The sequence below is a fragment of the Aulonocara sp. 'chitande type north' Nkhata Bay genome, unplaced genomic scaffold (genome assembly GCF_057382095.1).
Source record: "Aulonocara sp. 'chitande type north' Nkhata Bay isolate Kocher_YH1m ecotype deep benthic unplaced genomic scaffold, A_spYH_male_GT1.1 unmapped_scaffold_2, whole genome shotgun sequence".
Classification (NCBI taxonomy): domain Eukaryota; kingdom Metazoa; phylum Chordata; class Actinopteri; order Cichliformes; family Cichlidae; genus Aulonocara; species Aulonocara sp. 'chitande type north' Nkhata Bay.
In genome coordinates, this window is record NW_028234334.1 from 48,563 (window position 1) to 76,128 (window position 27,566).

At 42.5% G+C, this 27,566-nt stretch overlaps 1 protein-coding gene and 2 long non-coding RNA genes across 3 annotated transcripts; 2 read left to right on the forward strand and 1 right to left on the reverse strand.

Moving 5' to 3' along the window:
* Nucleotides 1-193: 193 nt before the first annotated feature.
* On the reverse strand, nucleotides 194-15,771 carry LOC147300750 (uncharacterized). The gene is made up of 3 exons (XM_086284817.1): nucleotides 13,161-15,771; nucleotides 7,754-7,853; nucleotides 194-3,082 (listed from the first exon to the last, which is right to left on the reverse strand). The coding sequence occupies exons 1-3, from the start codon at nucleotides 15,479-15,481 to the stop codon at nucleotides 671-673; spliced, it is 4,833 nt and encodes a 1,610-aa protein (XP_086140943.1). The 5' UTR covers nucleotides 15,482-15,771; the 3' UTR covers nucleotides 194-670.
* LOC147300751 (uncharacterized) lies at nucleotides 3,459-7,947 on the forward strand. The gene is made up of 2 exons (XR_015127506.1): nucleotides 3,459-3,927; nucleotides 5,872-7,947. It is a non-coding gene; the product is annotated as an uncharacterized LOC147300751 (long non-coding RNA).
* Nucleotides 15,772-15,793: 22 nt separating the features above from the next.
* Nucleotides 15,794-20,340, forward strand: LOC147300752 (uncharacterized). The gene is made up of 2 exons (XR_015127507.1): nucleotides 15,794-16,356; nucleotides 18,301-20,340. It is a non-coding gene; the product is annotated as an uncharacterized LOC147300752 (long non-coding RNA).
* The last annotated feature ends 7,226 nt before the right edge of the window (nucleotides 20,341-27,566 follow it).

Here is a 27,566-nt window from a genome sequence, read left to right on the forward strand (position 1 = left end):
CTGAATGTAGTGTAAAGCTCTTTGGGGTCCTTGGGGACTAAGTAAAGCGCTGTACAAGTACAGGCCATTTACTGTGCATGTGTTTATGCTCAAGTGTATGAATAAATTAGTCAGTTTTAAACAGTTGCAATTTAAACAGTAGAAGAGTGGCACTATATTTATATATTTATAAAGAATTTCAAACAACAATTAATTGATGCTCAAAGCAGGTTTATTTAATTAATATCCAGATTTCCAATTAGTTCCGAATTGATTCAGCAGCAAATTACATCACCAGTCACTTCAAGGCTGTATGTATTATTGTAAGGTAGACCCTACAATAATACATACAGAGAACCCAACAATCATATGACCCCCTATGAGCAAGCACTTTGGCGACAGTGGGAAGGAAAAACTCCCTTTTTACAGGAAGAAACCTCCGGCAGAACCAGGCTCAGGTCGGGGCGGCCATCTGCTGCGACCGGTTGGGGTGAGAGACTGAAGACGTTTGTTGTAGGTCTGATTGAAGGACTGATGTGATGGTAAGTTGTCTGCTGCTCCGCTTTGAATATTGAGAGATTAGTTGATGGATTTCAAGCCAAATTGTGCCCAAGTTTAAGACCACATTCATTGCTTTTTTTTGTTGATGTTATTGTTTTGGGCTTTTTTTCCACAAGAATTTCTAGCTCCCCTAGAATTCTGGCCACCCAAACGATGATTGCTGCTGAGAGAACACAAGGTTTTGTCCCCCTGTACTATTCATGTCAGTGCAGGGGGTTCTCCTTGAGAGGCCAGGGTGGAAAAAGGGATGCTTCAGAACCTCCGAGGGTGTTATGCGCAGATTTGCATCCAAGGCCAACATTTCTTTGATTAGCCTTACAAATAATGTTTGGCCATTTTCCGGTCCTCGCCTAACTTTCAGCAGTTTTTCGAGGTCATCGAGACACTTAAGTTTTATATATCGAGTTTCCTTTGATCGATAATGTGTCTCGTATTGAAATTGTTCTTGGGTCTTAAATGTCCAGCGCTGTTTGTTGTAGTTATCCTCGATGAAGTAGCAGTCAGTGTACAAGCCAGACTCTAGGAGATGATCTGGTAGCTGACCCTGGGTTTCAATTATGAATTTTAAAACATCATAATCGTCTTCCCCAGGATAGAGAGGCACCCCTGTAGCAAGCTCCACAGCTACCAGCCCCAGAGACCACATGTCGATTGCTTCGTCGTATGGAATGCCAAGCATAACCTCAGGTGCACAATAACCAATTGTCCCCACACGGTCACCAGGAATCATTGCAGAAGCAGGACATGCGAGGCCAAAGTCTATGAGTTTGACTTTGACGGGAGACTCACTGTGGTTCAGCACCATGATGTTTCCAGGTTTGAGGTCAGCATGCACTATTCCCACAGAACCCAGGTGGAACAGAGCATTTGCAAGCTGATGCAAAATTGGCCTGAGTTCTCTCATTGGGAGACCTCGGTTATTCCGGTCCCCAATGTAGTCCCACAGGCTTTGGTCAAGCAATTCGAAATTCAAGCAAATGCGCTGTCCATCGAGGAAATAGTCGTTCCATTCCACAATGTTGCACCTGTCTGGATCCAAGCGTCGTAGCTGCTCCAGGATGAAAATTTCCAGTTTTGCCTGGAGCAGAATTTCAGGGTCGCTCTTGTTGACTTTAATAGCAACGGTTTTGTTGTTTTTTGTATCGCGACATCTGGTTACCAAACCAAAGCCTCCTTCTCCAAGGAAAGCCTCTACCACGTGGTGATCTCCTAAAATGGTCCCTTCCGTTATTTGAAGATCATCTTCAGAGGCAGATGGGTTGGCTGAGGTGTTGATGTCTCCTTTTTGAGGAAATTCAACTGAGTTTTGGAAACTGCAGCTGAATTTTTGCGATCCATGACTTTTCCAGCTTGAAGGCTGCTGAGAGAGCACAAGGAGTTCTCCCCCTGTACTATTCATGTCAGTGCAGGGGGTTCTCCTTGAGAGGCCAGGGTGGAAAAAGGGATGCTTCAGAACCTCCGAGGGTGTTATGCGCTGATTTGCATCCAAGGCCAACATTTCTTTGATTAGCCTTACAAATAATGTTTGGCCATTTTCCAGTCCTCGCCTAACTTTCAGCAGTTGTTCGAGGTCATCGAGACACTTAAGTTTTATCGATCGAGTTTCCTTGGATCGATAATCTGTCTCGTATTGAAATTGTTCTGGGGTCTTAAATGTCCAGCGCTGTTCCTTGTGGTTATCCTCGATGAAATAGCTGTCAGTGTACAAGCCAGACTCTAGGAGATGATCTGGTAGCTGACCCTGGGTTTCAATTATGAATTTCAAAACGTCATAATCGTCTTCCCCAGGATAGAGAGGCACCCCTGTAGCAAGCTCCACAGCTACCAGCCCTAGAGACCACATGTCAATTGCTTCATCATATGGAGTGCCAAGCATAATCTCAGGTGCACAATAACCAATTGTCCCCACACAGTCACCAGGAATCACTGCAGAGGTGTTACATGCGATGCCAAAGTCTATAAGTTTGACTCTGACTTGAGACTCACTGCGGTTCACAACCATGATGTTGACAGGTTTGAGGTCAGCATGCACTATTCCCACAGAACCCAGGTGGAATAGAGCATTTGCGAGCTGATTCAAAATTGGCCTGATTTCTCTCATTGGGAGACCTCGGTTATTCCGGTCCCCTATGTAGTCTGACAGGCTTTGGTCGAGGAGTTCAAAATTCAGGCAAATGCGCTCTCCATCGAGGAAATAGCCGTTCCATTCGACGATGTTGCACCTGTCTGGATCCAAGCGTCGTAGCTGCTCCAGGATGAAAATTTCCAGTTTTGCCTGGAGCAGAATTTCAGGGTCGCTCTTGTTGACTTTAACAGCAACAGTTTTGTTGTTTTTTGTATCGCGACATCTGGTTACAACACCAAAGCTTCCTTCTCCAAGGAAAGCCTCCACCATGTGGTGATCTCCCAAAATGGTCCCTTTAGATATTCCAAGCTCATCTGAGCCGAAGGCTGGGTTGGCTGACATGGTGTAATGTGTCTGTTTGCGCTGTGAATTGGTGAGAAACAAAACTGAACTTGTTTTGGTTTCTCTCGTAAATTGCTCTCAAAGCTTCTCAAAAGGGTTTTAGTTGCTGCAGGTCAACGTCCGTTAAGCATAAAGTAACAGGTGAGCGCTTCTATTTATAGGTTTTGGATCAAAGCAAAGTTATGACGTCAGAAAGGATCAAAGCAAAGTTATCACGTCACAAGCGATCGAAGCGATTCTAATATGTGCGCATGCGCACATATGAGAAGCGATCGAAGCGATTCTAATATGTGTGCATGCGCACATATGAGAAGCGATCGAAGGGATTCTAATATGTGCGCATGCGCACACACGTGCTTGTTTGTGTAATATTGTTCACACTAAACTTGACCCTAATCCATTTAATATCAGTCAATCAAAGAAAATGTTAGTTTTGGAAAATTTTAAAATGACATAACTGACAGTTAAAACATTTTTTGTTCATGTATTTGTATTTGTATTGTCTTCGGAATTTTTTTTTGCATACCATGTCAAGCTTTTCTGTATATAGTCATGTCGTAGATTTCGGAGCAAACAAGAAATTGAATTGGATTTTAATATTGCAGTGCTTGGATTTCGGATTTGGTGCTTAAAACTTCTTGAAACTGTAACCGTATTTCATTCACCACAAAGAACTATCTGATTGAATAGTTTTCTTATCAGATAGAGAAATAAAACGAGTCGCAAAGTCTAAAAGCAACATTTGTCTGCCTGGGCTGTACCTCTGCACGTTAGTCTGTTTCAGTGTGTGACCCCCCACCCCCTCCCTGATCAGTCGGGGGTGAGTGCGCTAATGTGCCTGGAGGCCGTTTTAATGAGTGTTTGCTGGAAAACGAAAAATACAAGAAGGATTTGTACGTTTTCACAACGGGGGAGTTTGCGTAAGTACTAGTAAATAATTTTCTCGAGTGTGTACGTTACACATGTTATTTGTTTAAAATTGGTATTATTATTTTGCTAGCTAGCAAACTCGCGGGATAAAGGATTGAAGTGCACTCAGTGCGATACAATACGGTGGCGCTATTCTAACAGTTAGTTATTGCAGGGTAACTTGTAGAATATGCTGTGAATTGAACCAAGATTACACAGCAGTAGCAGTAATACGAGTTACTTCCCTCAAGTGAAAGCGTTAAACGTTAGCCCGATGCTTAACTAGCCAACGTCAGGCTTTCTGATTGAAGGCTAAAAGCGACGTTGTCACCAAGTAAACAGAATATTGATGATATTTTTGTGTATCGCTGCAGCCTTTTCAAGTATTAACCTGGTGTCTTTGGGAACAGCTTAGGGGGAAATGACGGTAATATGACTGAACCATATGGGAAGAAAGAATAGGCACTTTTTGTGCTAGCGAAGTTTCCTCGCTTTCATTCAAAATCTGTTTATCATTAAACAATTGAAACATAATGGCTTCGAGCTGACATTGAGGCCTGTGGGGCACTATCAGCCACTGAGACAGTAGACAAGTGACTATTTCACACTTTAAGGCTGCCTGTTTATTTAAGGGAGATGAACAGTACATTCTAACTGTACATAATAATATCAATGATGATAGATTAAATAAATGGGTTTTTGAAAGACGCTTGTGCATTTTTAAAGTCTAAAGTGTTGAATTGATCTGAGTATGTCATGTGTTCAAAGCCTCTCCCAGTCAGTGCTGTTCTCTATGCCTGTCTTACTCTACATGATGTTATTAGCACAAACACTTTAAAGGTGATAATTAGGTCTACAACAATAATACAGACTGCAATGTAGTTAAGCGTCTTACAGTTAGTTTTGAATGAATGAACTTAAAAAACAACACAAGCAAAGATCTGTCTCCTCCTGTTTTTTGTGTCACATAAGAAAGAAGCATCAATATCTGATGAGAAGACTTATTAATTTGGCCTTTCACGTGGTCTTACTCAGGTGATGCGAAGTGAAATATGCATCCTTTTTATGGTAATGTGCTGGAAAATGTTGAAAATGGACATTAAACGTGCTTACAAAGTGCTTGAATTTGACCCTGAAAGGTGTATGAAGCCAGAAAAAGTCACACTTGGAGTAAAAACCTCTCATAGCAAGTTAATCATATTCAATTGATTTGATGCTTTCAGCACAAAATTTAGCCACACAGTCAGGACAGCGTCTGATTTACCTTCATCGGTAAACGTGTTTATGCAGTACATAGTAACAGTGTGGCTGAGTCCTCTGGTTCAAATCAGTTCCAGTACATTTGGAGATGTAAGTCTTAACCTTTCACATGCATCGGGAAGGAAAAAACATTTAATCTTCACAGTACTGCCGAAGTGCAGCGATACATTGTGAAGTGCACATTTGCATTTCTCATACAGTACCGAGCAAAAGTCTTGAACCACCCCCTTATTTTTTCGTGTTTTGCCAGGTCAGTCTGTGTTAACGGTGTTATTAACTGCATTCTTCAACTAAAGAAGTGAGAACAAATGATGTGGGGTTTTGTTTTTTTGCAATAGGCTGCAAGTAAATGTGTACAGATACAATTTAAAATTGGTTCTTTGTTAAGTTTTGTGGTCCTTTCCGTGACTTAGGTGTCTGTTTATGTTTGAATGTTTCAGAGATTAGTGTGAAGGGTCTTAACAGACAAAAAGTGGTCAAATACAAGCCCTGGATTAAAAATCAGAAACACTTTAAAAAGCCTGGAGAGCTATTCCTTAATACCACGTTAAAGATTACAGGGAAGTCCGGATCCCTGGAAGCAAATGAGGGATGGCTCAAGACTTTTGCACAGTGCTGTACATGTCATGTTCCCTGTTTTATAGCTCAGCTCAAACTGACACGTTCTCACTAACTGCTTCTCATTTTCTCCACAGTAAACTTTGACCACTTCCAGATACTGCGGGCCATCGGGAAAGGAAGCTTTGGAAAGGTAATGCAGCCTCCATTTTTCACGCCACTTGTATATTGTTTGCCCTTAATTACCCACCACGGTCGTCATCTCTAAAGAATCAGTGCAAGCGAAGCGAAATGTGCTGGGATTACACTTTAGTTCTCGTGTGCTGCTGTTATTTAATAACAGTTATAAATGCAGCTGATGTAATTATTTCTATAAAGTCAGTTAGAGGAGAGCCGATTTCTATTTCATCTCACTCAATCTAGGTGGGAATTTTGACCCCACGTCTCAATTTAATTACACAGCAGCAAAATTCTGCGGCTCTATTTGTCATCGCGCTCAACGGTTGGGCTGAAGGCAGGAGGAGAACTTAGTGTGTGTGTGATACACAATTGGGGCTGCAGAGATTGGAATAGTTTACCTTCATTTGAAATATCACTGCCCTGTGCACATTGTTGGCTTTAAAATTCAAACTTAAAGAGTTTGTAAGTAAACTGGCTGAGATGAGACAGACGATGCACCGGGTCCTCGTCTGAGTGCGGCCCGATGTCCATGTTGTCATTTATGAGCAACACGAATGCCACAACAAAGGAAGACGTCGCAGCGATGATGTATCTGTGGCTTTTTGTCACACTTGGAAACCACGGTGTTGTGCAGCTATTTGCCTTGTTGCAGGGTTTTAAAAAAACTGCAGTTTTGATTTTAGTGAAAGACACCGTCTCATGACTCATTGAGTGCCGCGACTGACAAGCCAATCCGTGGCCTGCAGTCTGACGATGTCACATTTCCTGACTGCTTGGAACCCCGACTAAGTCGTCCTGTAGCTCACATCATAATGTTTCCATCTCTCTGCTTGACTGCAGGGATGCTATTTTTTGCATCACACTCCTATTTCAAAAGGTCAGTTAAAGCCACATAATTTCGTTTCATCTCCCCACAGCACTTTCTCCAAAGTCTTCCCTGAATCATTTAGATGTTCACTGGCACTTGAGATGGGCCTATACATGTTTCTCCTTGAACAGGTAGCTACCCTATGTTAGCCTAGCTTTCTATCACTGATGCTCTGTGTGTATGCTGCTGCCTCTCGTCTCGTGTTACTTAAAAAATTAACCCCACAGCTTCAATAACCGTATCTAAAAATCTCTCAGTGAAAGTTACGGTTGAAGGTTTGGAAACATTTTGGGGTAGCCAGTGTTAAATAGAGACAGTGCCACATTCTTTATCTAGTCATTGTAATGAAAGAAGCACATTAAAAACTATATGAGAGTTTGCTTTTAACAAGCATGTAATGACTCTACTTAAAAACTGAAAGTAGCATTTTGTGGATGTTTTCCCTGCTGCCCGATCCCATCAGTCTCTTAAAGCATCATTTTTTATGCGCCCTGGTGTGACAGAGGTTTCATGGCGCTACAGGTTACCTGAGCACATCAGGTATATTACGGTTGAAAACTAGTGCCCGGCCTTCCAGTGGGTGGTCGACCCCTCGTGCACAGCTCAGGAGTCTAAACGACCCAGCAGTTATGGACATGTGTGTTTTTGGTGTGCTGTCCCTCCTTCTCCCTGCTTGCAGGTGTGTGTGTGTGTGTGTGTGTGTGTGTGTGTGTGTGTGTGTGTGTGTGTGTGTGTGTGTGGATGCCGGAGTTTCTGAGAGCACCTGTTTACAGGCACCTTCAGGCCTGGTGGGTGTGGCCCTGCCAGGTGGTTGGCCACACCTGAAGACCATCACACAGCTGATCAAGCCTTGTCGGAGGAGCTACTTAAGAATGCGGTGGCGCTCTCTCTGACGCTGGATCATTGCGTGACTTCACGTTAGTCTCTCGGCCAGTCAGTACGGATAGTCTGCCGCATTGTATGTGTCTTACGGCTGCCTGTTTGTTATCTCCCCAGGAGAAGCGTGGAGACGAGAGGGCAGCGAGCACGGGGTGCTCAGACACTGAGGAGCGGAGACAAGGAACACTAGCACTGGGAAGAGGACATTTCACGGGAGTCGGGAACGCACTGCGGATTTATTGTTATTTTCCATTCACTGTAAATAAACGCACTGCTTGCATTCAGAGCTCCGTGCCTGGCTCCTCCTTCCTCACATCCCCACGGTTGACGCTGGACAACCGTGACAAATAGCTGTTCTTAGATTCATTATTAGTTCAACATTGACAAATAGTAGTTGACTAATATCAGGAGCCAAAAAGAAAACAAAAAACAAACTAAATAAATATTTCAGACGCTGAAAATAAATTATTACGGTCGTTTAAATTTGCTGTCAGCAAGTTAGGTCTAATACATGTAGTCAATCTAATGAATCAATATTACATGTAAAAAGTACAGAACTGAAAATGAAACTAAAATATAACGGTAAATGAACTGGTTCTTGTATAAAACCTTTCTACTCTCTACAACTTGCCTCATTCATGCACTCACTTTTTTCTATGCTTTTTCTCTGTAAGTGCTTTCTATCTAACATTAATACGCATTCATCCTCCCGATGGATGCATCGGAGAGCAACTTGGGGTTAGCGTCTTGCCCAAGGATATTTGGCATGCAGGCTGGAGCAGAGGGGCATTGAACCAGCAACTTTCTGATTAGTAGGTTTCCTGCTCTACCTGAGCTACAGACACCCCAATTTGTGGTGTTCTGGAAACAACACGTTCTCATCCCAACAGGTAACGATTCTATGTGACAAATCATCGGTATGTGTAAATGTGTTTTTTATTCTGATCATGAATCGCTTTGTAAAACAAGACCTGATAGGGTTAAGGTTAAAGTTATGGTTAGAGTTAATGTTAGGGATAGGGCTGGAATGGACGGCTGGAGCCTCTCCTCCAAGTGTGTGTTACTGCCGCGATCAGCATTCTGTTGTATGCTTTTCTCTGTAAGCGCTTCGAGCCTGTACTTTTTTGCTTTAGCTGAGTAATGAAGTTGAATCAGTACTTTAACTTTCACTGGAACAATAGTATTTTTACTTCTACTTAAGAATGTCTGATCTTTTGCCAACTCTGGCTGACTCTCAGTCTTGGAATACCCACTTGTTGTCCAGCGGTGTCCTGGGAATATGGGAACTAGACAGACTGGGGAAACAATGGGAGGAGACACAAAGATGGAATCACTTTTACCATCTTTGATGTATTTGCTGGTCGTCTTATTTCTTCTATTTTGCAAGCACAGTGTTGCAATCATTGTCTTTGTGGTACAATGACACAGGTAGAATGCAGGTGTTTTCATGTAACACGATGCCAGAAAGATGAGTAATGTGTTTTGAAGAGAAGATAAAACATCATGTTTGAACAAAGATAAGCAGCAGACACGTCTGTGTGTGAGTTATTCAGGTTCAGTAAGAAGGTAATATGTCTGCAGAATTTGTAATTCTTATGAAGATATTGCTTGTACAATAAATAAAATCCCTTTAACTTCTTCTTCTGGAGAGTGTCTTTATATATTTAGTCATTTATTTAGTAGTAACGCTAGTCGGGGATATATATCAGAGTTTACTTTCAGATATGAGCATTGTGTTTCCTGTGGATGAATGAATGAATTATTTATTTATGTAATTTTTGAAAGACTGGCTCATGTAAAATCTCTGAAAGTATGACACAGCTCTCCTGTTACACTTTATGGACTCCTGAGCTTCACCATGAGGGCCTGTCTTTATTCACTGAAATCCACTTTTATAATGAATTCACAGTAATCACTGACACCTTCAGAGCATTACATTCATTAAAGACGTCTTCTACACCTACTCTTCCAGATGACCGACACATACTTCAACCACTGCAGGTTAACCAGCCACTCATCAGTAAAGCAAAAACTAAATGTAAATGTCCTCATGTGGAAAAGACTGAAACACAACTCCCACATATCACTAATGTAACAGATCCATTTAGGGAGAGTGAGAACACTAGGCTGGATGTGTTTTAATGCAGGAACATTCATCATGTCTTGAGTTCAACAAATCATTTACATTGAATATGTGAGCTGGATGGTTACACGATACAATGTGATTGTCAACAATAACTGCAATGAACGCTGGTTTGAGGGCGGAGTCAAGGAGGCCATTTACGTGAAAAGGGAAAGACCCTCTCTGAATCAAGGAGGGGGCCTAAGGGTACATCTGTCACCATCTTACAATACGAAGCTGTAAAAAAGTAATTATAAAAAAGCATTTTTGTAGCTGAATGTTACTGGATAGCTGTTTCATCTGTAACACATCAAAATAACCTGCTAAGGTTTAATAGGCTATAAGGAACACACTCACTTCCTGAGCCCTGGGCAATAAGAGACGTTTTGTGTTTTATAATTTATTGATATGTTTGATCCTTTCTGACCTGCGTTAATGAAGCAGTCATTAGAGCACCATGTCCGCTATAATAGTTCTGTAGTTTGATGCTTGAGTCGTTGCAGACTTGTTGAAACTCCCTCACCCGTCAAAGCAGCGTCTTTGTTATTGGAGTCCAGCAGATGGCAGTGTTTCACTGTCTGACGGCTGTCTGAAGCTTCAGCTGGTTTATCCGTTTGCTATGTTTGCCATGTTACAGTGGGGAGGAAAAACTCCCTTTTGACAGGAATATCTAGACATGAGTGATTACTGCAGTGGGGCACTATCTGTGCTATCTATAAGAAATGTTAGCAACAATAAAACTCTGAGGATCAGGGCTCCATTTCACTCCAGTGTTCAGTGGCATTTTAAAAGAGTGAATACCGACGCTGAATGTCTTTGTAAAGCAAAAGCACTTTGTTAGCCTTTACAGAGCAAAGCTATGGATCAATGTGCAGTGAAGAAAAATCCAGGTGGCCAGTCTGTCCTTTCCTAACCAATCACAGAGCTCCTTACATTGTTGCGCTGGAGAATAACTAAATATAATATAAAGATGATATTGAAAATAATCTTTTGTAGAGTCACTACTTAGTGGGCAGAGGACAGTTATCACTTTGCTGGATGCTTTAAAGTCGCATGTTCTGTATTTGCAGATTAACAGGATATTAACAGATTAACAGCTTTCATTAGACTTCATATGATAATCAACAGTGAAGTGTTTCTCTTTCAGTGTTTATTCTTGCTCATTGAATGATCTCTGTTCAGATAATATGCTGCACTCATCTCATGTTTCTTTAAATACGGCATCACTTGTCCAGCTGTCAAACTCTGAAAGAGTTACAGTTTCACCACTGAGCACTTTGAATGGTTATTCTTTTATTTAAAAGCACTTATTCTAGCTGCATCATCAATACGACAAAAACTGTGACTTCAACAAAAATGTATCTAAAAATATTTAGGGGGAAATGTTCCTACACCCCTCATGTAAACGTTACACCTCCAAAAGGGAGAAATAATCAGAATAAGGCGTAATCATTGTCTTGATAATAATGACCATGAAAATGAAACTAGGCCTACCTTTAGTTCAGCACACTCAGTGTTGCATAAAGACATGCGAACATGCCATCATCCATTCTGGAGCCTACTTTTAAAAAGAGCGAGCTGTTTATTCTGGCTGAGTAGCAAACAGAACCAACCATGACAACCTAAACTGGGAAAACACTTGGAAACCTTGAACACTGGGAATATGGAGACACGGGGGGTAGGTGAACAGACACTCTGACAAAGGACAGAGGAAAACAGAGACAATATATATAAGACAAGAAGTAACACAGACACCCTTTTCGGTGACAAAAAAGAGAAAATATCCAGTGAAAGGCAGTTCTCTTGGAAAAACTGCCTTATTGATGTCAACGGTCAGAGAAAAATGTCTGATAGGAAGGCAACCGTAGCTCATACAACCATTTGTTGCAACCAAAGAATGCAGAAGAGCGTTTTGGTCAGCTAAGAACAGGAAATTGAAGCTACAGTTCTCAAAATTTGACATGAGAAGATTGGATAAATGTTGCCTGGTCTGATGAGTCTTGATTTCTGCTCTGACATGCAGATGGTCGGGTCAGAATTTGGCATAAATAGCATGAAAGGATGGATCCATGCTGCCTTATGTCAGCTGTGCAGACTAGTGGTGGTGGTGTCACTGTGGGGGGAAGGGGCGGTATTTTTTTGCTGAAACGTTACATAGTGAGTGTGTGTGTGTGTGTGTGTGTGAGTGTGTGTGTGTGTGTGTGTGAGTGAGAGAGAGAGAGAGAGAGAGAGAACAACTTGAAACAAACTGCAGCAATAAGGGCAAACTAGTGCACAGTTATGTTTACGTGAGCGTTATTTTGTATGCATTTGTACAGTTCCATAACTGTGAGAATACATTGATAGCATTTAACTCTAGTAACAGGCATTTGTACCAGTAAGCATGAAAAAGTAGGGAAAAGAACTAGTATGTAAGCACTGACTAGTACTGTAAAGTATATGTGTATATAGGTCAATCGTGGCTCAAGAGTTCGCAGTTCATCCTGTAATTGGAAGGTTGCCAGATTGAGCCCCGCCTCCGACAGTCTCGGTCGTTGTGTCCCGGGGCAAGACACTTCACCCGTTGCCTACTGGTGGTGGTCAGAGGGCCCGGTGGCGCCAGTGTCCGGCAGCCTCGCCTCTGTCAGTGCGCCCCAGGGCAGCTGTGGCTACAATGTAGCTGCCATCACCAGTGTGTGAATGTGTGAATGACTGAATGTAGTGTAAAGCTCTTTGGGGTCCTTGGGGACTAAGTAAAGCGCTGTACAAGTACAGGCCATTTACTGTGCATGTGTTTATGCTCAAGTGTATGAATAAATTAGTCAGTTTTAAACAGTTGCAATTTAAACAGTAGAAGAGTGGCACTATATTTATATATTTATAAAGAATTTCAAACAACAATTAATTGATGCTCAAAGCAGGTTTATTTAATTAATATCCAGATTTCCAATTAGTTCCGAATTCATTCAGCAGCAAATCACATCACCAGTCACTTCAAGGCTGTATGTATTATTGTAAGGTAGACCCTACAATAATACATACAGAGAACCCAACAATCATATGACCCCCTATGAGCAAGCACTTTGGCGACAGTGGGAAGGAAAAACTCCCTTTTTACAGGAAGAAACCTCCGGCAGAACCAGGCTCAGGTCGGGGCGGCCATCTGCTGCGACCGGTTGGGGTGAGAGACTGAAGACGTTTGTTGTAGGTCTGATTGAAGGACTGATGTGATGGTAAGTTGTCTGCTGCTCCGCTTTGAATATTGAGAGATTAGTTGATGGATTTCAAGCCAAATTGTGCCCAAGTTTAAGACCACATTCATTGCTTTTTTTTGTTGATGTTATTGTTTTGGGCTTTTTTTCCACAAGAATTTCTAGCTCCCCTAGAATTCTGGCCACCCAAACGATGATTGCTGCTGAGAGAACACAAGGTTTTGTCCCCCTGTACTATTCATGTCAGTGCAGGGGGTTCTCCTTGAGAGGCCAGGGTCGAAAAAGGGATGCTTCAGAACCTCCAAGGGTGTTATGCGCAGATTTGCATCCAAGGCCAACATTTCTTTGATTAGCCTTACAAATAATGTTTGGCCATTTTCCGGTCCTCGCCTAACTTTCAGCAGTTTTTCGAGGTCATCGAGACACTTAAGTTTTATATATCGAGTTTCCTTTGATCGATAATGTGTCTCGTATTGAAATTGTTCTTGGGTCTTAAATGTCCAGCGCTGTTTGTTGTAGTTATCCTCGATGAAGTAGCAGTCAGTGTACAAGCCAGACTCTAGGAGATGATCTGGTAGCTGACCCTGGGTTTCAATTATGAATTTTAAAACATCATAATCGTCTTCCCCAGGATAGAGAGGCACCCCTGTAGCAAGCTCCACAGCTACCAGCCCCAGAGACCACATGTCGATTGCTTCGTCGTATGGAATGCCAAGCATAACCTCAGGTGCACAATAACCAATTGTCCCCACACGGTCACCAGGAATCACTGCAGAAGCAGGACATGCGAGGCCAAAGTCTATGAGTTTGACTTTGACGGGAGACTCACTGTGGTTCAGCACCATGATGTTTCCAGGTTTGAGGTCAGCATGCACTATTCCCACAGAACCCAGGTGGAACAGAGCATTTGCAAGCTGATGCAAAATTGGCCTGAGTTCTCTCATTGGGAGACCTCGGTTATTCCGGTCCCCAATGTAGTCCCACAGGCTTTGGTCAAGCAATTCGAAATTCAAGCAAATGCGCTGTCCATCGAGGAAATAGTCGTTCCATTCCACAATGTTGCACCTGTCTGGATCCAAGCGTCGTAGCTGCTCCAGGATGAAAATTTCCAGTTTTGCCTGGAGCAGAATTTCAGGGTCGCTCTTGTTGACTTTAATAGCAACGGTTTTGTTGTTTTTTGTATCGCGACATCTGGTTACCAAACCAAAGCCTCCTTCTCCAAGGAAAGCCTCTACCACGTGGTGATCTCCTAAAATGGTCCCTTCCGTTATTTGAAGATCATCTTCAGAGGCAGATGGGTTGGCTGAGGTGTTGATGTCTCCTTTTTGAGGAAATTCAACTGAGTTTTGGAAACTGCAGCTGAATTTTTGCGATCCATGACTTTTCCAGCTTGAAGGCTGCTGAGAGAGCACAAGGAGTTCTCCCCCTGTACTATTCATGTCAGTGCAGGGGGTTCTCCTTGAGAGGCCAGGGTGGAAAAAGGGATGCTTCAGAACCTCCGAGGGTGTTATGCGCTGATTTGCATCCAAGGCCAACATTTCTTTGATTAGCCTTACAAATAATGTTTGGCCATTTTCCGGTCCTCGCCTAACCTTCAGCAGTTGTTCGAGGTCATTGAGACACTTAAGTTTTATCGATCGAGTTTCTTTGGATCGATAATCTGTCTCGTATTGAAATTGTTCTGGGGTCTTAAATGTCCAGCGCTGTTCCTTGTGGTTATCCTCGATGAAATAGCTGTCAGTGTACAAGCCAGACTCTAGGAGATGATCTGGTAGCTGACCCTGGGTTTCAATTATGAATTTCAAAACGTCATAATCGTCTTCCCCAGGATAGAGAGGCACCCCTGTAGCAAGCTCCACAGCTACCAGCCCTAGAGACCACATGTCAATTGCTTCATCATATGGAGTGCCAAGCATAATCTCAGGTGCACAATAACCAATTGTCCCCACACAGTCACCAGGAATCACTGCAGAGGTGTTACATGCGATGCCAAAGTCTATAAGTTTGACTCTGACTTGAGACTCACTGCGGTTCACAACCATGATGTTGACAGGTTTGAGGTCAGCATGCACTATTCCCACAGAACCCAGGTGGAATAGAGCATTTGCAAGCTGATGCAAAATTGGCCTGATTTCTCTCATTGGGAGACCTCGGTTATTCCGGTCCCCTATGTAGTCTGACAGGCTTTGGTCGAGGAGTTCGAAATTCAGGCAAATGCGCTCTCCATCGAGGAAATAGCCGTTCCATTCGACGATGTTGCACCTGTCTGGATCCAAGCGTCGTAGCTGCTCCAGGATGAAAATTTCCAGTTTTGCCTGGAGCAGAATTTCAGGGTCGCTCTTGTTGACTTTAACAGCAACAGTTTTGTTGTTTTTTGTATCGCGACATCTGGTTACAACACCAAAGCTTCCTTCTCCAAGGAAAGCCTCCACCATGTGGTGATCTCCCAAAATGGTCCCTTTAGATATTCCAAGCTCATCTGAGCCGAAGGCTGGGTTGGCTGACATGGTGTAATGTGTCTGTTTGCGCTGTGAATTGGTGAGAAACAAAACTGAACTTGTTTTGGTTTCTCTCGTAAATTGCTCTCAAAGCTTCTCAAAAGGGTTTTAGTTGCTGCAGGTCAACGTCCGTTAAGCATAAAGTAACAGGTGAGCGCTTCTATTTATAGGTTTTGGATCAAAGCAAAGTTATGACGTCAGAAAGGATCAAAGCAAAGTTATCACGTCACAAGCGATCGAAGCGATTCTAATATGTGCGCATGCGCACATATGAGAAGCGATCGAAGGGATTCTAATATGTGCGCATGCGCACACACGTGCTTGTTTGTGTAATATTGTTCACACTAAACTTGACCCTAATCAATTTAATATCAGTCAATCAAAGAAAATGTTAGTTTTGGAAAATTTTAAAATGACATAACTGACAGTTAAAACATTTTTTGTTCATGTATTTGTATTTGTATTGTCTTCGGAATTTTTTTTTGCATACCATGTCAAGCTTTTCTGTATATAGTCATGTCGTAGATTTCGGAGCAAACAAGAAATTGAATTGGATTTTAATATTGCAGTGCTTGGATTTCGGATTTGGTGCTTAAAACTTCTTGAAACTGTAACCGTATTTCATTCACCACAAAGAACTATCTGATTGAATAGTTTTCTTATCAGATAGAGAAATAAAACGAGTCGCAAAGTCTAAAAGCAACATTTGTCTGCCTGGGCTGTACCTCTGCACGTTAGTCTGTTTCAGTGTGTGACCCCCCACCCCCTCCCTGATCAGTCGGGGGTGAGTGCGCTAATGTGCCTGGAGGCCGTTTTAATGAGTGTTTGCTGGAAAACGAAAAATACAAGAAGGATTTGTACGTTTTCACAACGGGGGAGTTTGCGTAAGTACTAGTAAATAATTTTCTCGAGTGTGTACGTTACACATGTTATTTGTTTAAAATTGGTATTATTATTTTGCTAGCTAGCAAACTCGCGGGATAAAGGATTGAAGTGCACTCAGTGCGATACAATACGGTGGCGCTATTCTAACAGTTAGTTATTGCAGGGTAACTTGTAGAATATGCTGTGAATTGAACCAAGATTACACAGCAGTAGCAGTAATACGAGTTACTTCCCTCAAGTGAAAGCGTTAAACGTTAGCCCGATGCTTAACTAGCCAACGTCAGGCTTTCTGATTGAAGGCTAAAAGCGACGTTGTCACCAAGTAAACAGAATATTGATGATATTTTTGTGTATCGCTGCAGCCTTTTCAAGTATTAACCTGGTGTCTTTGGGAACAGCTTAGGGGGAAATGACGGTAATATGACTGAACCATATGGGAAGAAAGAATAGGCACTTTTTGTGCTAGCGAAGTTTCCTCGCTTTCATTCAAAATCTGTTTCTCATTAAACAATTGAAACATAATGGCTTCGAGCTGACATTGAGGCCTGTGGGGCACTATCAGCCACTGAGACAGTAGACAAGTGACTATTTCACACTTTAAGGCTGCCTGTTTATTTAAGGGAGATGAACAGTACATTCTAACTGTACATAATAATATCAATGATGATAGATTAAATAAATGGGTTTTTGAAAGACGCTTGTGCATTTTTAAAGTCTAAAGTGTTGAATTGATCTGAGTATGTCATGTGTTCAAAGCCTCTCCCAGTCAGTGCTGTTCTCTATGCCTGTCTTACTCTACATGATGTTATTAGCACAAACACTTTAAAGGTGATAATTAGGTCTACAACAATAACACAGACTGCAATGTAGTTAAGCGTCTTACAGTTAGTTTTGAATGAATGAACTTAAAAAACAACACAAGCAAAGATCTGTCTCCTCCTGTCTTTTGTGTCACATAAGAAAGAAGCATCAATATCTGATGAGAAGACTTATTAATTTGGCCTTTCACGTGGTCTTACTCAGGTGATGCGAAGTGAAATATGCATCCTTTTTATGGTAATGTGCTGGAAAATGTTGAAAATGGACATTAAACGTGCTTACAAAGTGCTTGAATTTGACCCTGAAAGGTGTATGAAGCCAGAAAAAGTCACACTTGGAGTAAAAACCTCTCATAGCAAGTTAATCATATTCAATTGATTTGATGCTTTCAGCACAAAATTTAGCCACACAGTCAGGACAGCGTCTGATTTACCTTCATCGGTAAACGTGTTTATGCAGTACATAGTAACAGTGTGGCTGAGTCCTCTGGTTCAAATCAGTTCCAGTACATTTGGAGATGTAAGTCTTAACCTTTCACATGCATCGGGAAGGAAAAAACATTTGATCTTCACAGTACTGCCGAAGTGCAGCGATACATTGTGAAGTGCACATTTGCATTTGTCATACAGTACCGATCAAAAGTCTTGAACCACCCCCTTATTTTTTCGTGTTTTGCCAGGTCAGTCTGTGTTAACGGTGTTATTAACTGCATTCTTCAACTAAAGAAGTGAGAACAAATGATGTGGGCTTTTGTTTTTTTGCAATAGGCTGCAAGTAAATGTGTACAGATACAATTTAAAATTGGTTCTTTGTTAAGTTTTGTGGTCCTTTCCGTGACTTAGGTGTCTGTTTATGTTTGAATGTTTCAGAGATTAGTGTGAAGGGTCTTAACAGACAAAAAGTGGTCAAATACAAGCCCTGGATTAAAAATCAGAAACACTTTAAAAAGCCTGGAGAGCTATTCCTTAATACCACGTTAAAGATTACAGGGAAGTCCGGATCCCTGGAAGCAAATGAGGGATGGCTCAAGACTTTTGCACAGTGCTGTACATGTCATGTTCCCTGTTTTATAGCTCAGCTCAAACTGACACGTTCTCACTAACTGCTTCTCATTTTCTCCACAGTAAACTTTGACCACTTCCAGATACTGCGGGCCATCGGGAAAGGAAGCTTTGGAAAGGTAATGCAGCCTCCATTTTTCACGCCACTTGTATATTGTTTGCCCTTAATTACCCACCACGGTCGTCATCTCTAAAGAATCAGTGCAAGCGAAGCGAAATGTGCTGGGATTACACTTTAGTTCTCGTGTGCTGCTGTTATTTAATAACAGTTATAAATGCAGCTGATGTAATTATTTCTATAAAGTCAGTTAGAGGAGAGCCGATTTCTATTTCATCTCACTCAATCTAGGTGGGAATTTTGACCCCATGTCTCAATTTAATTACACAGCAGCAAAATTCTGCGGCTCTATTTGTCATCGCGCTCAACGGTTGGGCTGAAGGCAGGAGGAGAACTTAGTGTGTGTGAGATACACAATTGGGGCTGCAGAGATTGGAATAGTTTACCTTCATTTGAAATATCACTGCCCTGTGCACATTGTCGGCTTTAAAATTCAAACTTAAAGAGTTTGTAAGTAAACTGGCTGAGATGAGACAGACGATGCACCGGGTCCTCGTCTGAGTGCGGCCCGATGTCCATGTTGTCATTTATGAGCAACACGAATGCCACAACAAAGGAAGACGTCGCAGCGATGATGTATCTGTGGCTTTTTGTCACACTTGGAAACCACGGTGTTGTGCAGCTATTTGCCTTGTTGCAGGGTTTTAAAAAAACTGCAGTTTTGATTTTAGTGAAAGACACCGTCTCATGACTCATTGAGTGCCGCGACTGACAAGCCAATCCGTGGCCTGCAGTCTGACGATGTCACATTTCCTGACTGCTTGGAACCCCGACTAAGTCGTCCTGTAGCCCACATCATAATGTTTCCATCTCTCTGCTTGACTGCAGGGATGCTATTTTTTGCATCACACTCCTATTTCAAAAGGTCAGTTAAAGCCACATAATTTCGTTTCATCTCCCCACAGCACTTTCTCCAAAGTCTTCCCTGAATCATTTAGATGTTCACTGGCACTTGAGATGGGCCTATACATGTTTCTCCTTGAACAGGTAGCTACCCTATGTTAGCCTAGCTTTCTATCACTGATGCTCTGTGTGTATGCTGCTGCCTCTCGTCTCGTGTTACTTAAAAAATTAACCCCACAGCTTCAATAACCGTATCTAAAAATCTCTCAGTGAAAGTTACGGTTGAAGGTTTGGAAACATTTTGGGGTAGCCAGTGTTAAATAGAGACAGTGCCACATTCTTTATCTAGTCATTGTAATGAAAGAAGCACATTAAAAACTATATGAGAGTTTGCTTTTAACAAGCATGTAATGACTCTACTTAAAAACTGAAAGTAGCATTTTGTGGATGTTTTCCCTGCTGCCCGATCCCATCAGTCTCTTAAAGCATCATTTTTTATGCGCCCTGGTGTGACAGAGGTTTCATGGCGCTACAGGTTACCTGAGCACATCAGGTATATTACGGTTGAAAACTAGTGCCCGGCCTTCCAGTGGGTGGTCGACCCCTCGTGCACAGCTCAGGAGTCTAAACGACCCAGCAGTTATGGACATGTGTGTTTTTGGTGTGCTGTCCCTCCTTCTCCCTGCTTGCAGGTGTGTGTGTGTGTGTGTGTGTGTGGATGCCGGCGTTTCTGAGAGCACCTGTTTACAGGCACCTTCAGGCCTGGTGGGTGTGGCCCTGCCAGGTGGTTGGCCACACCTGAAGACCATCACACAGCTGATCAAGCCTTGTCGGAGGAGCTACTTAAGAATGCGGCGGCGCTCTCTCTGACGCTGGATCATTGCGTGACTTCACGTTAGTCTCTCGGCCAGTCAGTACGGATAGTCTGCCGCATTGTATGTGTCTTACGGCTGCCTGTTTGTTATCTCCCCAGGAGAAGCGTGGAGACGAGAGGGCAGCGAGCACGGGGTGCTCAGACACTGAGGAGCGGAGACAAGGAACACTAGCACTGGGAAGAGGACATTTCACGGGAGTCGGGAACGCACTGCGGATTTATTGTTATTTTCCATTCACTGTAAATAAACGCACTGCTTGCATTCAGAGCTCCGTGCCTGGCTCCTCCTTCCTCACATCCCCACGGTTGACGCTGGACAACCGTGACAAATAGCTGTTCTTAGATTCATTATTAGTTCAACATTGACAAATAGTAGTTGACTAATATCAGGAGCCAAAAAGAAAACAAAAAACAAACTAAATAAATATTTCAGACGCTGAAAATAAATTATTACGGTCGTTTAAATTTGCTGTCAGCAAGTTAGGTCTAATACATGTAGTCAATCTAATGAATCAATATTACATGTAAAAAGTACAGAACTGAAAATAAAACTAAAATATAACGGTAAATGAACTGGTTCTTGTATAAAACCTTTCTACTCTCTACAACTTGCCTCATTCATGCACTCACTTTTTTCTATGCTTTTTCTCTGTAAGTGCTTTCTATCTAACATTAATACGCATTCATCCTCCCGATGGATGCATCGGAGAGCAACTTGGGGTTAGCATCTTGCCCAAGGATATTTGGCATGCAGGCTGGAGCAGAGGGGCATTGAACCAGCAACTTTCTGATTAGTAGGTTTCCTGCTCTACCTGAGCTACAGACACCCCAATTTGTGGTGTTCTGGAAACAACACGTTCTCATCCCAACAGGTAACGATTCTATGTGACAAATCATCGGTATGTGTAAATGTGTTTTTTATTCTGATCATGAATCGCTTTGTAAAACAAGACCTGATAGGGTTAAGGTTAAAGTTATGGTTAGAGTTAATGTTAGGGATAGGGCTGGAATGGACGGCTGGAGCCTCTCCTCCAAGTGTGTGTTACTGCCGCGATCAGCATTCTGTTGTATGCTTTTCTCTGTAAGCGCTTCGAGCCTGTACTTTTTTGCTTTAGCTGAGTAATGAAGTTGAATCAGTACTTTAACTTTCACTGGAACAATAGTATTTTTACTTCTACTTAAGAATGTCTGATCTTTTGCCAACTCTGGCTGTCTCTCAGTCTTGGAATACCCACTTGTTGTCCAGCGGTGTCCTGGGAATATGGGAACTAGACAGACTGGGGAAACAATGGGAGGAGACACAAAGATGGAATCACTTTTACCATCTTTGATGTATTTGCTGGTCGTCTTATTTCTTCTATTTTGCAAGCACAGTGTTGCAATCATTGTCTTTGTGGTACAATGACACAGGTAGAATGCAGGTGTTTTCATGTAACACGATGCCAGAAAGATGAGTAATGTGTTTTGAAGAGAAGATAAAACATCATGTTTGAACAAAGATAAGCAGCAGACACGTCTGTGTGTGAGTTATTCAGGTTCAGTAAGAAGGTAATATGTCTGCAGAATTTGTAATTCTTATGAAGATATTGCTTGTACAATAAATAAAATCCCTTTAACTTCTTCTTCTGGAGAGTGTCTTTATATATTTAGTCATTTATTTAGCCTTTATTTAGTAGTAACGCTAGTCGGGGATATATATCAGAGTTTACTTTCAGATATGAGCATTGTGTTTCCTGTGGATGAATGAATGAATTATTTATTTATGTATTTTTTTGAAAGACTGGCTCATGTAAAATATCTGAAAGTATGACACAGCTCTCCTGTTACACTTTATGGACTCCTGAGCTTCACCATGAGGGCCTGTCTTTATTCACTGAAATCCACTTTTATAATGAATTCACAGTAATCACTGACACCTTCAGAGCATTACATTCATTAAAGACGTCTTCTACACCTACTCTTCCAGACGACCGACACATACTTCAACCACTGCAGGTTAACCAGCCACTCATCAGTAAAGCAAAAACTAAATGTAAATGTCCTCATGTGGAAAAGACTGAAACACAACTCCCACATATCACTAATGTAACAGATCCATTTAGGGAGAGTGAGAACACTAGGCTGGATGTGTTTTAATGCAGGAACATTCATCATGTCTTGAGTTCAACAAATCATTTACATTGAATATGTGAGCTGGATGGTTACACGATACAATGTGATTGTCAACAATAACTGCAATGAACGCTGGTTTGAGGGCGGAGTCAAGGAGGCCATTTACGTGAAAAGGGAAAGACCCTCTCTGAATCAAGGAGGGGGCCTAAGGGTACATCTGTCACCATCTTACAATGCTGTGATTGCAGCCGTTCTCCAACTCTCTGTGAATGGTACTCAAGACCATTGATCAGTGGTTGTTGATCAATGGTCATGAGAATTTGCATAATCATGATTAAGGAACTGACCTCCCAGCCCATTGTTCCTTCAGTCGGCTGGTTTCTCTGACTGAAAACGCTACGTCCAGAAGAACAGGATCAACTTTTGGAGATTTACTTCCCTGGATGATTGAGCACGCATCAAGACCTTTAATCAGGCCAACAAATATCTTGTACTCAATTTTAGCAGCAGCCATTGTGACACTGATGATAAAACTTGTGTAAAAGTGCGAAGCTGTAAAAAAGTAATTATAAAAAAGCATTTTTGTAGCTAAATGTTACTGGATAGCTGTTTCATCTGTAACACATCAAAATAACCTGCTAAGGTTTAATAGGCTATAAGGAACACACTCACTTCCTGAGCCCTGGGCAATAAGAGACGTTTTGTGTTTTATAATTTATTGATATGTTTGATCCTTTCTGACCTGCGTTAATGAAGCAGTCATTAGAGCACCATGTCCGCTATAATAGTTCTGTAGTTTGATGCTTGAGTCGTTGCAGACTTGTTGAAACTCCCTCACCCGTCAAAGCAGCGTCTTTGTTATTGGAGTCCAGCAGATGGCAGTGTTTCACTGTCTGACGGCTGTCTGAAGCTTCAGCTGGTTTATCCGTTTGCTATGTTTGCCATGTTACAGTGGGGAGGAAAAACTCCTTTTTGACAGGAATATCTAGACATGAGTGATTACTGCAGTGGGGCACTATCTGTGCTATCTATAAGAAATGTTAGCAACAATAAAACTCTGAGGATCAGGGCTCCATTTCACTCCAGTGTTCAGTGGCATTTTAAAAGAGTGAATACCGACGCTGAATGTCTTTGTAAAGCAAAAGCACTTTGTTAGCCTTTACAGAGCAAAGCTATGGATCAATGTGCAGTGAAGAAAAATCCAGGTGGCCAGTCTGTCCTTTCCTAACCAATCACAGAGCTCCTTACATTGTTGCGCTGGAGAATAACTAAATATAATATAAATATAATATAAAGATGATATTGAAAATAATCTTTTGTAGAGTCACTACTTAGTGGGCAGAGGACAGTTATCACTTTGCTGGATGCTTTAAAGTCGCATGTTCTGTATTTGCAGATTAACAGGATATTAACAGATTAACAGCTTTCATTAGACTTCATATGATAATCAACAGTGAAGTGTTTCTCTTTCAGTGTTTATTCTTGCTCATTGAATGATCTCTGTTCAGATAATATGCTGCACTCATCTCATGTTTCTTTAAATACGGCATCACTTGTCCAGCTGTCAAACTCTGAAAGAGTTACAGTTTCACCACTGAGCACTTTGAATGGTTATTCTTTTATTTAAAAGCACTTATTCTAGCTGCATCATCAATACGACAAAAACTGTGACTTCAACAAAAATGTATCTAAAAATATTTAGGGGGAAATGTTCCTACACCCCTCATGTAAACGTTACACCTCCAAAAGGGAGAAATAATCAGAATAAGGCGTAATCATTGTCTTGATAATAATGACCATGAAAATGAAACTAGGCCTACCTTTAGTTCAGCACACTCAGTGTTGCATAAAGACATGCGAACATGCCATCATCCATTCTGGAGCCTACTTTTAAAAAGAGCGAGCTGTTTATTCTGGCTGAGTAGCAAACAGAACCAACCATGAAAACCTAAACTGGGAAAACACTCGGAAACCTTGAACACTGGGAATATGGAGACACAGGGGGTAGGTGAACAGGCACTCTGACAAAGGACAGAGGAAAACAGATACAGTATATACACTGAGGGGTGATCCGGGAGTGGACAAACATGGGAACACAGACTAGGATTATCAAAATAAGACAAGAAGTAGCACGAACACAGAGACTGAGATAAGGACACATGAGCTTGACACTAGGATGGAAATAAACAAACATGGGAACACACGACGGACTGAGGAGACAAGGACAACACACAAAGAGAGGGACACTGGAAACAGGTAAAGGAGACAAAAACCCAGAGACAGCACTAAGACACAAAGAGAGGGAGACACAAGACGGGCTGGGGACACTAAGGGGACGCCGAGGACAGAACACAGAGACGAACTCTATGACAGACATTACGTGACAACAAGACTGACATCCACAGGAGACACAGAAAAAACAATAATCAGAAAATTCACGAATGCAGGAAAAGTAAACTAGGAAACTTCAGTCAGTATAAGAACACAACAATAATGATGAAGCAACATTCAAAAGTCCACCAACACAAAACACTGGGACAAAGACCCAGAACCATGACACACAGACACTGACAGTGTTCTTGTTAATGCTCTGCCTCCTCTGGATCTTATTTAGTTAGCTAAAGTGGACTGCAGTCTTTCATTTATTGATATCATTAATAGTTTACCCATATTAGACTCTTTAGTCCACCTGAATCAAACATAACAACATGTTACAAGCTGTTTTGCTGCTTCCAGTGTCTCAGATCTCATGCAAACAAGTGGCTGGCTCAGTGAATGTTAATTTAGCACATGTTATATAGAATAGAATAGAATAGAATAGAATAGAATAGAATTCAACTTTATTGTCATTGCACACGCACAGGTACAGGGCAACGAAATGCAGTTTGCATCCATCCAGAAGTGCTTTAGTGATATAGATATATTACAATATATATTAGCAATAGTATAGATATGTAAGTATATTACAGAAATGGGTCTATTATGGTATGTTATAATGTACACGGTATGAAGTATGTTGTGAATATTCTATAACTATAAGTATGTACAGGCTGTAGTGAGTACAAGCTATGTACAGGCTATGAACAGGATATAAATATGAAAAACTATACAGAATATGAAATAAATAACTTTACAGAAATCTGAGATATACAGCTATACAGAAATGGGAACTATGCAAGTTGTAAACAGTTGTAGGGTTAAAGATTATCGAATGTACAGAATGATTATTTACACAGAGCTATACAGTAGTGCAGTTAAGATAAGTGAGGGTGTAGATAGTTTCTACAGAGGCTATATAAAGTGCTAGTGGTTGTGAGTGGTGGTTCAGTCCATGTTATTATTGTGTGTTTGAGGGTACAGTTGTCCATTGTGGGTGTGTGTATGTTCAGTCCATATGTTAACGTGGGTCAGATGTCAGGAGGCAGAGTTCAGGAGTCTGACAGCTGTGGGGAAGAAGCTGTTCCGGTACCTGGTGGTCTTAGTCCGGAGGCTCCTGTAGCGCCTCCCAGAGGGCAGGAGGGTGAAGAGTCCATGTGATGGGTGACTGGGGTCTTTGATGATTTTCCCAGCCCTTTTCAGACACCGCTTCCTGTAGATGTCTTTTATGGCAGGAAGTGGTGCTCCGGCGATGCGCTGGGCAGTTTTCACGACCCTCTGCAACGCCTTCCGGTCCGAGGCAGAGCAGTTCCCGTACCAGACTGTTATACAGTTGGTCAGGATGCTCTCGATGGTGCAGCGATAGAAGTTCACCAGGATGTCTGAGGACAGGTGGTTCTTCCTCAGAGTCCTCAAGAAGAAGAGGCGCTGATGAGCCTTCTTGACCAGCTTGGAGCAGTTGGTCGTCCAGGTGAGATCCTCGGAGATGTGGACTCCCAGGAACTTGAAGCTGCTCACACGCTCCACAGCCGTCCCCTTAATGTGGATGGGTGGATGTGGGTCAGCATTCCTCCTGTAGTCCACGATGAGCTCCTTGGTCTTCTCGGTGTTAAGCAGCAGGTTGTTTCTGTCGCACCACTCAGCCAGACGATCCACTTCCTCCCTGTAGGCGGCCTCATCGTTGTCACTGATGAGGCCAATCACCGTGGTGTCATCTGCAAACTTAATGATGGTGTTGGAACCATCAGCAGGTCTGCAGTCGTGGGTGAAGAGGGAGTAGAGGAAAGGGCTCATCACACAGCCTTGTGGTACACCGGTGTTCATTGTGATGGTAGATGAGCAGTGGTTATCCAGCCGGACATGTTGGGGGCGGTTGGTCAGGAAGTCCAGTAACCATTTGCAGATGAGGGAACTGATGCCCAGGTCTGTCAGTTTCTTGATGAGTTGTGAGGGGTGGATTGTATTGAATGCTGAACTGAAGTCTATAAACAGCATTCTGGCGTAGGTGTTGTTGTTGTCCAGGTGTGAGAGGACAGAGTGCAGTGCGATGGAGACTGCATCCTCTGTGCTCCTGTTCTGGCGGTATGCGAATTGGTGGGGGTCCAGGGTGGGGGGGAGACAGGATTTGAAGTGTGCTAGGACCAGCTGCTCTAAGCACTTAGTGATGATGGGGGTGAGTGCTACTGGGCGGTAGTCATTGAGGCAAGATGGGTTGGAGTTTTTGGGTATCGGGACGATGGAGGTGGATTTGAAGCAGGCCGGTACCACAGCGTGGGCCAAGGACAGATTGAATATGTCTGTGAGCACTCCTGCAAGCTCCCCAGAACACGCTCTGAGAACACGCCCGGGGATGCCATCGGGACCTGCAGCCTTGTGGACATTGATCCTGCTCAGCACCGCTCCTACATCGGTGGGGGAGAGAGTCAGAGGTTGGTGGTCTGGCGTCATGTCTGCTTTGGTTGTGGTTGTGGGGTTCCCTCGCTCAAAACGAGCATAAAAGTTGTTGAGCTCGTTGAGGAAGGAGACATCAGAGGATGCGGGGGAGGGTTTGGTGGTCCTGTAGTCTGTAATGGTCTGGAGTCCTTGCCACATGCGTCGGGGGTTGGAGTTGGAGAAGTGTCCTTCTTTTTATAATGGTGTTTGGCTTTTTTGATGCCCTTCTTTAGATTAGCCCTGGCTGTGCTGTAGGCGTGTGCATATCCTGACCTAAAGGCGGTGTTGCGGGCCTTCAGGAGGAGACGAACATCCCGGTTCATCCAAGGCTTCTGGTTGGGGTACATGGTGATCCGTTTCTGGGTGGTGACCAGAAACGGCTCCAGCCAGGTTGGAATACACATGGTCTAAAGTCTTGTCTCCTCTGGTGTGGCAGGAGACATGTTGGTGGAATCTGGGGAGGACTGTCTTTAAGTTGGTGTGGTTGAAGTCGCCAGCAACAATAAAAGCAGCCTCGGGGTGTTTATTCTGGTGTTTGTTAATGGCTGCAGAAAGTTCTTTCATGGTCCGATA

Bases quoted from the DNA above. Each gene is read 5' to 3' on its own strand.
- LOC147300750 (XM_086284817.1), bottom strand. From the start codon at position 15,481: ATGTCAGCCAACCCAGCCTTCGGCTCAGATGAGCTTGGAATATCTAAA. The intron at 7,854-13,160 runs GTGGCCAGAATT...TCCTCTTCCCAG, and splicing joins CAGCAGCAATCATCGTTTGG to TGCTAGTGTTCCTTGTCTCC. The intron at 3,083-7,753 runs GTAAGACACATA...AAGCTTTGAGAG, and splicing joins GAGATAACAAACAGGCAGCC to CAATTTACGAGAGAAACCAA.